The sequence below is a fragment of the Ciconia boyciana genome, chromosome 3, assembly GCF_034638445.1.
Source record: "Ciconia boyciana chromosome 3, ASM3463844v1, whole genome shotgun sequence".
Lineage (NCBI taxonomy): Eukaryota > Metazoa > Chordata > Aves > Ciconiiformes > Ciconiidae > Ciconia > Ciconia boyciana.
Genome location: NC_132936.1, coordinates 79,567,345 through 79,579,658, shown reverse-complemented (window position 1 = coordinate 79,579,658; position 12,314 = coordinate 79,567,345). Strand labels below are relative to the sequence as shown.

At 41.7% G+C, this 12,314-nt stretch overlaps 1 protein-coding gene across 1 annotated transcript in view; it reads left to right on the top strand.

Annotated features, from left to right (window-relative positions):
* The first annotated feature begins 535 nt into the window (after positions 1 to 535).
* RPS6KA2 (ribosomal protein S6 kinase A2) overlaps positions 536 to 12,314 on the top strand; it is a 183,784-nt gene continuing 172,005 nt past the window's right edge. Inside the window, exon 1 of the mRNA XM_072856239.1 lies at positions 536 to 934. Within this exon, the coding sequence (XP_072712340.1) occupies positions 836 to 934 (99 nt within the window). The 5' untranslated portion in view covers positions 536 to 835. The remainder of the gene's footprint in view (positions 935 to 12,314) is intronic.

Below are 12,314 nucleotides of genomic sequence, written 5' to 3'. Positions count from 1 at the left end.
AAGAATAGTAATACTTACCATTTAGATTGTGCTTTCTATTTTCAGAGCTGTGCCAGCATTAGGTATTTTAATGTAAAGAGGGCGGGTAATCTGTGAACAGGATTTTAAGCTTTTCGATTCAGGGGGGAGCAGGGCGGGGGGTGTCAATGTTATTTTGCACACTCCCCAGAATAAAAGGAGGTTCAGACCCTTCTGCTCTGGCAGTGGGGTCATGGCGTCTGTCAGCCTTCTCCCAGGAGAGACTCTCCTGCGGGAGCTGATTTCTTCTCGGATCTGACCACCATAGCCCTCAGTAATTATAGCAGCGTTGAAATTCCGAGCTAAAAACAGAAGTGCAGCATGTGCCTATGCCCCATGTGATTCAGAAGCCAGGAAATTGAAAGAGCCTGACTGAGGGGAGAGGGAGTGCCAGGCAATAGACACATCTAATATTTATCTCGAACCTGCTACGCCTGGGACGCAGGAGCTGTCATCCGCTGGGCTGATTATGCACGCAGCCACAGCACAGCCTGATTGGACGTAGTAGGACCTCAGGCGAGGGGGAGAGGGAGCGGAGAGCGAGTTCGGCTCGCCGCACCGAAATGTAAACACTGGGGAGCGAGAGGGAGCCTGACGCCTTTACGCTCCGAGCTGCCAGCAGCAGGCTCCCATGGCTCCGGCAACGCACCTCCCGCAGGTCCGGCTGTGCCCGGCCTGACGAGCAGAAGCAGCAGCGGAGCCTTCGCAGGCTCGCCCGCCCGCCCGCGGGCGTGAGGCGGGGGCGATGGGGCCGCGCTAGCTCTCTCCGGCGGCGCCGCGGCTCCTCCGTGCTCCGCGCCGCGGCTGGGACGGGGCGATGGACATGAACATGAAGAAGTTCACAGTGCGTCGGTTCTTCTCGGTCTATCTCCGCAAAAAATCCCGGTCAAAGAGCTCGAGCCTAAGCAGATTTGAGGTAAAATTCGCCTTGACTTTGTTACATGTAGCAAATCCCGTTAGGTGCTGGTAACAGAGATGCCAGAGAATGCCGGTGCTTCCTGACGGGATACGTAGTTAGAGGGGCTCTTTCCCTGGAGGTGGTCATGTTCGCACCTGAGGTTCTTTGTTTCAGTGTAATTCAGTGATTTTTCGCGGTAGTGTTCAATACATTGCATAATGTATTTAGTGTGTTGCTAAGGCTCCTGCTATCAGCCTGGCAGGGGAGGAGGAAGCTGGTTCAGGACATCGTGAAGTTGTAGGAAATAATTACAGACCCACTTAAATTACCACAAATGGCACTATACTTTGCAGTAGCCTCATATTTTAGTCTTCCTCCCCTGTGCACATACCGTTCTTTCTCAGTGCCAGATTTCCAAATAATTAATCAATTCGCTAGTGCCTTTTATATACATATCTGTTAGACAGGGATTTTCTTGCTTGTTTGTCTGTAGGTTCTCATGCTTGCACAGATTTGTGCATTTATCTTCTCTCCCATGCATCCTGGTATATTTATTTATTTATTTATTTATTTATTTTGTTGTAAGGAGAAGTTGTTCTTCAGGAGCAGGGGGACAATGTCAAGTTAAGCCTACAGCAATTTAGCAGTGTGGGAAGCCGAAGGCAGTTCAAGTCAGAGGTATTAGCAGATAGGAATGTGTGAATGGGGTAGAACCAGGATTTCTGCCTCCCTTCCTTGAGCCATTGTTCTTCAGCCCTATATTTGGAGCTGTGAATAGTCGGCAGGATGTGAGATCAATTGAATAGATGTCAGCTATATTTATGTTGTTCACTTTATCATTGCAGATGATCTGCAACCTCCGCATTAAAATAGAGGTAGATGGGGCCTGATTCCCCTCTGCCTCACATGTTTTTTATGCTGGTGTACTTCAATTGACCTCCGAGGAGTTACTCTGATTTGCACCGGTATTCCCAGGAGGAGGATTAGTCTCATGCTGTGTGAATACATTTTAATACGTTATTCCCTTAGTGTCCTATTTAAAGCACCAGGTAATTGTTCGAACATAAAGTTCTTCATGTGTCATTGCTTAACAGGACATCCAGAAAAGCAGAGGTTTTGGGCGGTATTTTTTGTTGGGTTTTTTTCTTTCTTAATGCTTTAAAATCAGCTTTCTTGAAAAATGATCATGTAAGGTACCTAATTTTATTTCACTCACTGAATAGTCATGCCATGCATTTAAAAAAACTAATAAATGAAAGTTGTTGAAGCTCCCTCCTTGCATCAGCCCTGTCCCTCTAGGACTGCGGGGAGAGGGGGGCAACCCTTCCTTTCCCTGTTGTGAACCCAGAATTGCAAAGGCTAATCTGAAATAGATGTTCTTTGTAACACACTGTAAATTCACGAAGCTCGTGTTCCACCAGAGCCAGCAGAAAGTAGCCCTGGAGTCACTGAGTTACACGAAGGAGTTCTGACACAGATGAGAGTCTTTGCAGGCTGCCAGTGTCAGGGTGCGATGTTAGGAGGGGAGGTGATGTTGAGACATCAGGGCTCCACCAGACCTCGTAACTATTCATTTGATAGTGCCATAGTTTGGGAGAAATAGATTCCACCACACTAATTATTTAATTTACTGGGTAATCTAGCGTGAATGACCAGTACGACTCAGCATTTGTAACAGGCCAGACCCTCGCTTCATTTAAATTAAAAAAAAAAAAGAAAGTTTTTACAGTCCCTTTGATCATCAGTATTACATTAGATTTACTGGACTTTTTCGATATCTATGAAATAGTTTTCCCTTATGTGAGTTGTCTTGTAATGATTTTTTTTTTTCTGATTTTAAATAATTTGCTTCAAGAAGCAGCCTGATACGTATCCTATCACACACGTACGTTCAGAGCATTTTGTCCCCTTCCCTCCTCTCTCCCTTGACTTGGCAGTAATGACCAACTTTATGTAAAGTGACTCAGTGTTATAATGCAACAGGGAATAGGGGTTGTTCCAACCAGGAAGAAAAAATGATTCATAAAATCTGTTCTGCTATTTAAGTGTGAAAATCATCAGAGATGTTCCTCTGTAGAGGGGAAAAACCCAACGTATGAACATCAAGCCCCCTCTGTGATTTCCATCCCTGAGTACTTCTGTGTATAAATTTGTAATTGTAGGCTAATGAGCGCTTGTCAGCCAAACAGAAAGTGCAAGGAAGCCTCTTGGTAGTTGAATTTTTAGAAGTCAGAATATTCTTCATCCCAATAAATAGGTATTTTTAAAGAGGCAGTAAAAAGGCACAGGTTATTACATCATTGAATAAGTAAAAGTAAAATAAAGAGAAGAAATTTGGAGAACACGCATGCGGCATTGCTTTGCTTAGTGTGCGTTAGCTAATGTACCTGGCAGAAGTTATGTGTTGCTAGATGACATCTGAAATTTGGAAGGGGATTGTTGTTCCTAGGTCGTGTGGGATTTTTGTTGCGGTGTTCTTTTGGCCAGACGGGAAAGAGGGTTGAAGGGTTTAAGACAGATACTCCTGGATTCAAGCCTTTGATATCTTTAAAACACCACTGTTAGAATAGATTCAAAATAATATAATATTAGTTATTAATGACTTAATTACTGAGTAATATGATTAATTACTTTTTCTGCTGTGGTATTCTGCTATGCTTTAAATTCACTTGCAGTGAGCTTCATAACTTACAGAGCAGGGATATAGATGCAGAAAATGACTTAGCAAATCACAGCTTGTAACTTGACCTTTACTTAATTGTTTCATATGCCAATATCATTGCTATATCTGAGACAACAAGATCATTGCCTTAGGTAGACAGGTAGGTTTCACACTTTGTCCTACTAAAGGAGGCAGAGCACACTTTGTAAATGAGATATTACAGGGGTTTTGTTTCATCTTGCCTAAAATGTGTGCCCTTTTTATTATTCTGGGAAAACCTGGCTGAAATTTGAACTTATTTGGCTACACTTTTGGGTTTTCAGTTTATATTATTTTTCAGTATGGCCTGCGTTGCCCTTCATTTATAAGGTATCTAGTGATGTAATTTCATTAAATGTGCAGAGCCAAGCTTTGCCCTTCTGCATGCACACTGAGTTCTTATTGAAGTCAGCTGAAAATCCAGCGAAGTCAATGGGAACTGCATGTGTGCATCCGAGAGAAGGGTTTTGTTTATGGTTCTTGCTGAGTGTTGATGAACATGAATGTGAAACCATGAGGAGAAAGTACGCACAGCGTGGATCTGCTAAAGACTTTGAGCCCCAGTGGAATGCATCTTACAGCAGTGAGCAATATCCCTTGATTTATAAATCAAAAGTTAAATATGCCGTTTGAATAAGTTAGGAAAGACCTAAGCATGCAAAGAATTTGATAATATTTATTCCAGTGACACAGAAGCCTTTCTTGGGTTTTTTTGAGAAAATGACCAGTTAAAACATTGCCATTGATTCTATTGGGAGATGCTTCTGACTTTTGCATTCCTGACGTATTTTTAATTCATTATTCTTATTCTTTAATTCTTTTAATTCTTGTTTTGTCTTACTGGTAGTGGTGAATCCAAATTCTGTTTAGTCTAGGTATGGGCCTTAGAGCCTACCAGAGTTCTTGAAAACTACTTCAAAATTAATTTGGAGCCCGCTGTGTCTCCGCATAATCAGTTGTGAGAGGCAGGACCTCCTGTGGGTGATTCAAGTCGGGGTCCTCCTTGGGTTCCAGCACTGGCATGTAGGAAATGGAAGCAAGCCTATGCAGTCTGGTAAGGAATAGTGCAGAAGGACTGGCACGGGCTTTATAATACTTTGTTATGAGAGATTTTTGGTTCTAATCTTCAGCTCTGATTCTGATTTTCTACAGGCTTAAGTTACAGCAACATTAGGAAAGCGGCCAGCAAATGCTGAGCTAGACTGCTCCTTTTGCACAGTGGAGTGGGGCAATGCTTCACTTGCAAACACCTGTGAACTCTTCTGCACTTGTATAAGGAACAATTCTGTTCTTTATCAGTAGCGTGTCCTTTATTCTGTCTTGGCTTTTTTATATTTATAGATAATTTTGTAGAAGAACGTATTCTTTCTGTCAAAAGTTAGACAGAAAGAGGCAAGTTAAAGAATGGAGATGGGGATTAGCAGCCCAAGATCAGCACTGCAAGGTGCAAGTCCTGAGGCAGCTTTAGGTTTTTTTTTTCCCTTGGTAATGAACATCTTTGCGATGTGTGTTCTTGTTACAGCAGAAGTTACCGACACTATTGTAGTCTGACTTCCCCCAGCTGCAGGCAAGACTTTTATGAGGAAATGCTGCAATTCTTGTAGTCTTGCATGGCTTGCTGGGGGGAAGGGAGGCAGGGCAAGGGAGGGAGAACAGGAGGAGCGTGTAGTCTATCAGATAGGTCACTTGAGGAGCCAGGAAATCCAATTTTCAGGTTCATTTTTATAACTTGCTGTGTCATTACAGATGGTTCAGACCTCTGTGCCCTGCATTCCCCATTTGTAAAATTAAAATGATGATGATTTTTCAAGTCCTTTGATACAATTCTACCTATTTACATTGGTTTTGGTGGTAAGAGAGCTTACTCACATGTGTACACATTCATAATAAAGAAATTGCTCCTCAACTCCCCAAATAGTTCTGACTTTATCCCAAATAAACAGTCTCTTGCGCCTCAGGCCTGCTATGTGCTCTTTCCCACAAGCCTCAAATTAACTGCTGAGCTACAGAAAGGGAAAATTAAGCAGGTAGATGTAGGGATAACTTGTCCACAGAAAAATCATAGAAAAATAGGGGTTGGAGGGGTCTAAAAAACTTTAATCTGGACTCTCCCTCCTCCTCCTCCTCCTCCTCCTCAGGCAGCATCAGCTGTATTGAAACTATTCCACCAAACAAAGATGTTGTTCTAACCTGTTCTTAAAGACCTCCAATGGTAAATGCCCATAACCTCCCTAGGAGGTATATTCTATAACATTATCCTTACTGACTGAGAGCTTTTCTAATGTCTAACACAAGTTTTTCTTATGGCAATTTAAGCCAGTGTTGTCTTGTCCTGCCCATTGTAACTCTGAAAAACAAATTGTTTCCTTTTCTTTGCTGTGGGATTTTTATGCATTTGAAAGCTTTTCAGGTCCTCTTTCTCAGTCTTTGCTGGGCGGGAAAAAAGGTTTTCCTCCTTCCTGAAAGTTAGGGACTCAGGAGCATGACCCTGTGCCAGTCACAGCAACATTGTCAGGGAGAAGCTCTTCCTATCTTTGGATGCTAATGGTCTGTTTGAAATAAAAGTGATTTTTACAAGGACCCTGCCTCGTCAGAGACCGGTCCAAATTGTCTTTGTATGCTCCATTTCCACCATCTAAATGCCTGCATGATGCCTTGATCCGATGGTATTTGGCATCCAGTCCAGAGCTGACAGACCCTATCTATCGGCTCTGATGCCAGATCAATTCTGACACACATCACACGATTAAACACAGACTCTGGTCACATAGCCAGGGTACATGCAGGGCATAGAGCAGGGGTCTGATATCCTCATACAACAGAAGAGGTCTTCATTTGGTTGTGGGATGCGTCCTGTCTGATCAGCTTGATAGGATGTGGGCATGCATACCTTATGTGACTGGTGGTGATACGGGGGTATGGTGAATACGTGTTCGGTCATGATCACAACCAAATGATGAAAGGAATGAAACTGAGAGGTGTCTGTGGGCCAAGTCATGGCCTGGTTCCCTGAGCCTCGGAGTACCCTGGGGGGGGGAGCTGAACCTGGTGGACTGGTTGGAACCTGTGGGCAGCTGAGCCCCTGCCTATTAGTAATTTGGAGTAACTTGGTTTATGAAGTGGAAAATGTGTAATTTTATTCTAGCTTTTAGCTCATAATGTTAGAACCTGTCTGACCCTGTGGCACAAAATGTCTGTTTTCAGAGAGCTGAGCTCTCCTGCACCTATTTTTATTATCAGCAGCATTCAATTCATCCATTTTTCTGCTAGTCTCAGGAGAGGACTTCTTTTGTGTGTGCTTTTTGCATTTCTGTCCTCACAGGTAGCGGGAAACATTTCTAACAGACAGAAATCAGAACAAAAATACTCCTTATGTTTACTTGCCAGTTACTCAAGTAGAAATACTTTTCATCTAAATATTTGCTAGTCAGTTTCCCTTTGGTCACTGAACAAGACTGACAGTCCTAGTTCTGCAATGATTCTGTCAGAGTATTTGCTGTTAAGAAAGACTCAAAGTACTGCAGGGAAGCAGCGGTTAGTTCTGCACTCAGGACGCGCTCGCTCTGTGTGTGTGTGTGTGTTTGTGTGTGATGCCACCAGCTCTTACAGGGTACAGTTTCGCTTCCTGGAGAACAAAGTCTCAGGAAATGGAAAAGAATGAGTGGACCACTGAATCTGCCTTGAAAATAGCTTCCTGGCTGAGGATGTGTAAGGAAGCAAGCAATACATCTATTCAAGGTCCTCGCAGCACAGCTACCATTCACACCCAGGGAAGTGCCTTCCAGGCAAAAAGTTTGGGATGCAGGTTCCCTGAGTGGGTGCATGCATGGTGACAGGGTGGTCGCAGCATGGCTTTGGAAGACTTTGAAGGGAGCAGCCACCCTTTAGCTGTGAGATCTCCCTCACTACTTTGAAATGTACTGCTGGTATCAGTATTTCAGCAGAGCTGCTTTTACTGTGGCATGTGGGAGAGCCTAGAGCTCTTTTCTAGCTGAGCACCAGGAGTTCAAGGATACTGGAAGTGCAAACCATTGAGAGTGCGGAAGACAAAACTGTAATGTTTCCAATGAGGAAAACCTTTTTCTCAGCTAATGGTGATATTATTAGGCATTGTGTAGCAGCGCACAGGCAAGAAGGGGAGACACAGGCTGCTAGTGTGCTTTCAGATGATAAGTAATGACAGTAATCGGCTAAATACCAGATATCTTATGAAACCTAAACAAATGAGCTCATATAAACTCCAGGTGTAATTAAAGGATGTCATGCCTCTTTCCTGCAGGGCCAAATTTGGACCTATGCATGACTGGTGTTGTGGTTTAATCCCAGCTGGCAAATGAGCAGCACCCAGCCACTTGCTCACTCCCCCCTTGGTGGGATGGGGCAGCGAATCAGAACAGTAAAAGTGAAAAAAACCTTCACGGGTTGAGATAAGAACAGTTTAGTAATTGAAATAAAATAAAATAGTAATAATAATGATAAAAGAATATACAAAGCAAGTGATGCACGATGCAACTGCTCACCACCTGCCAACCAATGCCCAGCCAGTCCCCGAGCAGCAATCACTGCTCCCCAGCCAACTCCCCCCAGTTTCTATACTGAGCATGGCGTCATATGGTATGGAATAGCCCTTTGGCCAGTTGGGGTCAGCTGTCCTGGCTGTGCCCCCTCCCAGCTTCTTGTGCACCTCCTCAATGGCCGAGTATGGGAAGCTGAAAAGTCCTTGACTTAGTGTAAGCACTGCTTAGCAACAACTAAAACATCAGTGTGTTGTCAACATTATTCTCATGCTAAATCCAAAACACAGCACTGTACCAGCTACTAGGAAGAAAATTAACTCTATCCCAGCCAAAACCAGGACACTGGCAGAAGGCAGTAAATGGTTCTCTTCAAGAGTTGTTATGAATAAACTGAAGGCTTTAAGAGGGGAGAAAATGGGTGTGTGGTTTTATCTATAAAAGTCACCTTTACTTGATGTTAAACAACAGAGGCTACCCAGTCCTGCTTGTTTGCAGAAGTACCATCCCCCAGACAAGTTTGTGGTACCCTCTTGTGATGCCCAACAGGACAATGTCAGCTCAGTGCTGCAACATGGGGCTTCTTTAGGGATATCTGAGGGCTGGGTAGTGTCAGTTCCTGCTATATGTTATAAGTAAAAAGTAGTGGTGAGCTGAGAGTGATGGTAAGCAGGAAAAGAGATTTTTTTTCTCATTTAGTGTAAACATGTGGAATATGTTTTATGTACATGTATATATGTTCAGGGTCTGGGATTTTATGTTGTGCTTTTTTTTTTTTGAAGTTCTGTAGAACTCAACAAGGAAAAAATGGGTATGATTAGATATTATTTAAAGTTTATATGGAAATTTAGTTTAAAAACTACAGAATTTAGTAGAGGCTGCTGTTTTTACTACAAATAATGAAATAATATGTAACACACAATAAAGAATGACATTGCTGTTCCAGAGGAATATTAGAGGTTGGCCTTAAAAACTACAAAGAAAACTTAACTCTGTGCTGAATTTGTGAGTCTTTTCTATCATTATTAACAAGACTGAGCCTTAGACATCTCCATATACAAATTAACGCAAAGATGTATTCCAGACTCAAAGCTTTACCATGTCCCTAGGAGAGAAGGAATCCAGTAATTCCTTCAGCTAGCAATATGGCATGGGCTGCTCTATGCCATAGAGAGTGAATGAACTAGGTGATGGTGACAACTGTTGTAAAACGCTCAAAAAAGTTTGACAAAGTTCAAACCTATTGATTTGAAAGATCTGAGTATTGTAGAACGTGCTTTGGGATTGAGCCTTTTTTGGGGTGGTAATGCTCTGGAGAAATAGGGTGTGTTCTTGGCATTTGTCAAGCCTGACCATCCTACAGGCCCATACTTTGGTCCCGGGTTCTGATGGAGGACTAGCTGTGCTATGTAATTTATATGCAAAGTGGCAAGCATTGATAAAAGGTACAAAAGAAAACCTCTATAATATATGCTTATACAAGCAATTTTCCTGACAAATAAGTAAAAAGGCTTGGGCAGATATTTGGTTTTTTGGTCAGGGGAGAGAGTTTTTTCTTTTAGTGGAAATTTCTGTTGTTTTGCTAGTGAGTAACAAAGAAAATCCTGCAGCAGTGCAACTTTGTCTTCTCCATTTCCATGTTGAGGGCAACTAGTGGACAGGTCCTGTGACTCTGGCAGATATTGTTGCTTTTAACTTCTGCATCTGCACATCTCCACACCAGTCTTTCCTGTATGAGACAATCTCCATCTGTGACTAGAAAATGCCTGGGACAGCATTTAAATGTTGTAATTGCATGCATTTTAAAGTCATCTGTCTAAATATCTTAAACCCTTCTGGATCTGCTATTAGTCTGCACAGTATCTACTTTATTCTTGTATGATTATGCATTGCAATTTTTACTAAACTGTAATGTGAAAGCAAGGCTTTATATTAGATTATTTCCATGGCAGTTCAAGACCATTTCATATCACTGAATTTGAATTTTTGATTACTAAATGTGTACAGAGGTTAAATACTACATACTTCAAAAGTTTTTTAATAACATTTCACTATGTTGAAAAGACTAGAAGCTTTTTCCTGGCAAGTAAAATGACTAATTTTTCTTCCGAAATGAACTCCTCAACATTTCATTAAATCAGTACTATCAAGATAGGTAAACCAAGACATTTTCAAAATGTGAATGGTTTTCATGTAACGGCAATACAAAGGAATTTTAAAGTGTTGGCATTTTATGGCTGACTTCAAACACATTGCAGAGACTTAATTTGAAAGAATATATGCCTCTCTGGAGAAGATGTTGTATCTGTCCTTGTTTTGCAGATATTCATACCCTTGGGAGTTACCTTCTCCTTTGTATGTGGCAACCAGTGAAATAGGCACAAAAGGAGGAAAGGAAAGTGTGGTAGTTAATCTTAGTTCTTCCTTCTGCATTCTGTCAACTTCTCTTCATCTCCTTCCAGAGGAGGACCACGTGTTTAGGCTCACTCAAGAAGTGCGTGGAAGTGTGTTATGTGAATCCACACAGAAAAAGCGCTGTGTGGTGTAAAGGCAGGAAAGCCCCCACTGAAGCAGACATCAGCTAATCCCTCTCAGTCTCTCCAGCGTTGCAAAGCTGTCTGGGTTTATGATGCCTGGCGCTCTGAGGTAACAAAACTGTTTCATTGTCGTTATTGAAGCCTCCTTTGTCCATGGAGAAGTTTTAGCAATTGTTAAGCAGAAAATACATAAAGCCACTAAAGCAGAAGTTGGGTCAAACTAAGCTGGGGGAGAGTGGGAAGAGACTTTGCTTCCTCCTTTAAAAACTTTTAATGTACATTATCCTTAGTTTGGTGGCTAACTCCAGCCTTTATGTCATAAGGATAAGCACTTGTGGGGCATTAGCTTAGGTCTAGAAAAAAAGACAGTTGCACGTACCATGTTAACTGCAAACTGATACAAGAAAAAAAAAATCACTGGTGTTAGCAGAGCTGGAGAGAAACCTCAGTTTCCCATGATGTGTAACTGAGAAATTTTTTTCACTGTGATTTCAATTTTTTTTGTATTTGCAGAATTGAAGAATCCTTACTAAAAGCATACTTCAAACACACCTGCATTTTTTCTTCCACATTTTTGTGAAAAAGTTAATGTCACATCATAATATATTGAGCGGCAATGCTGGTAAGGATGGTGGGCAGCAGAACTTACTATGCCTGCAGAGTAAGTGTAGACAATATTTACTTACCTACTTCCGTCTGTTCCACCAATGCAAATACGGCAACATCCAGATGTTCTCTTTTCCCTTCCTACAGCTGTTAATGCCATTGAGGCTCTAGCATCCCTTCTTGCACAGCAGAGAAATTCAATATGTATTTACTTTTTTCTGAAAGGCCATGTGCTGAAAAAAAAAAAGTCTAATGGCATCTTTTGCCTGATGGTATGAAATGAATTTCTAAAAGCCTCCTCAAAAATAGGGATTTTGTAATCTAGCAAAAAATTTCTCTTTTTTTCCCAGATGGGAAATCCTATATGGGGCATAAGAAGGAATACCATTAACGGTTCTGAGGACTGTCACTTCCAAAGCATACACTACCTATAGTGATCAGCTGCTGAAAGATACTAATTTTACCCTAATTGTCTTTTTGAAAATATTCTCTCCAAACATCAGGATGAAGTTTACATGCTAATTTACTTTTGAAAATTGGTATTGCTCTATTAAAGGGTGTAAGTTACCTATAATCTTATTGTTTGCTTAGGAAAAGATAATGTTGCCAACTACCTGTTCTTCCCTTGCTTGCTTTAAAAGTGTGTTCTCCTTCTGTAACAGGCTTATAAAAGAAGCCATAAAATTCATTTAAGTGGTGTTTGTATTGAAAGAAATGCTATAGCAGGCAGACATTTGTGATATTATGGGAGTTGTTCTAGGTCATCTTTCTCTGTATGGAAGGTTTTCCCTGGAGTTGTACGGAAAGTCTTAAGTTTTTGATGTAATGTTTCCATCTTTCTCATAATGCATGTCAACTGAGTGGATTAAAAATGTCATCTTTTCTAATGCAGACGATCTGGGTCATTTCAAAAACAGAGGTTTTTGAAGAGCCTTATTTATGAAAAATGGGTCAGTCCTTTGCTTCCCCTCTTGACCACTTGTTCTTTTCTTGATCAGTTTAGGTTTTTTTCTCTGCCTCTTCTTTTGTGCTCATCTGTT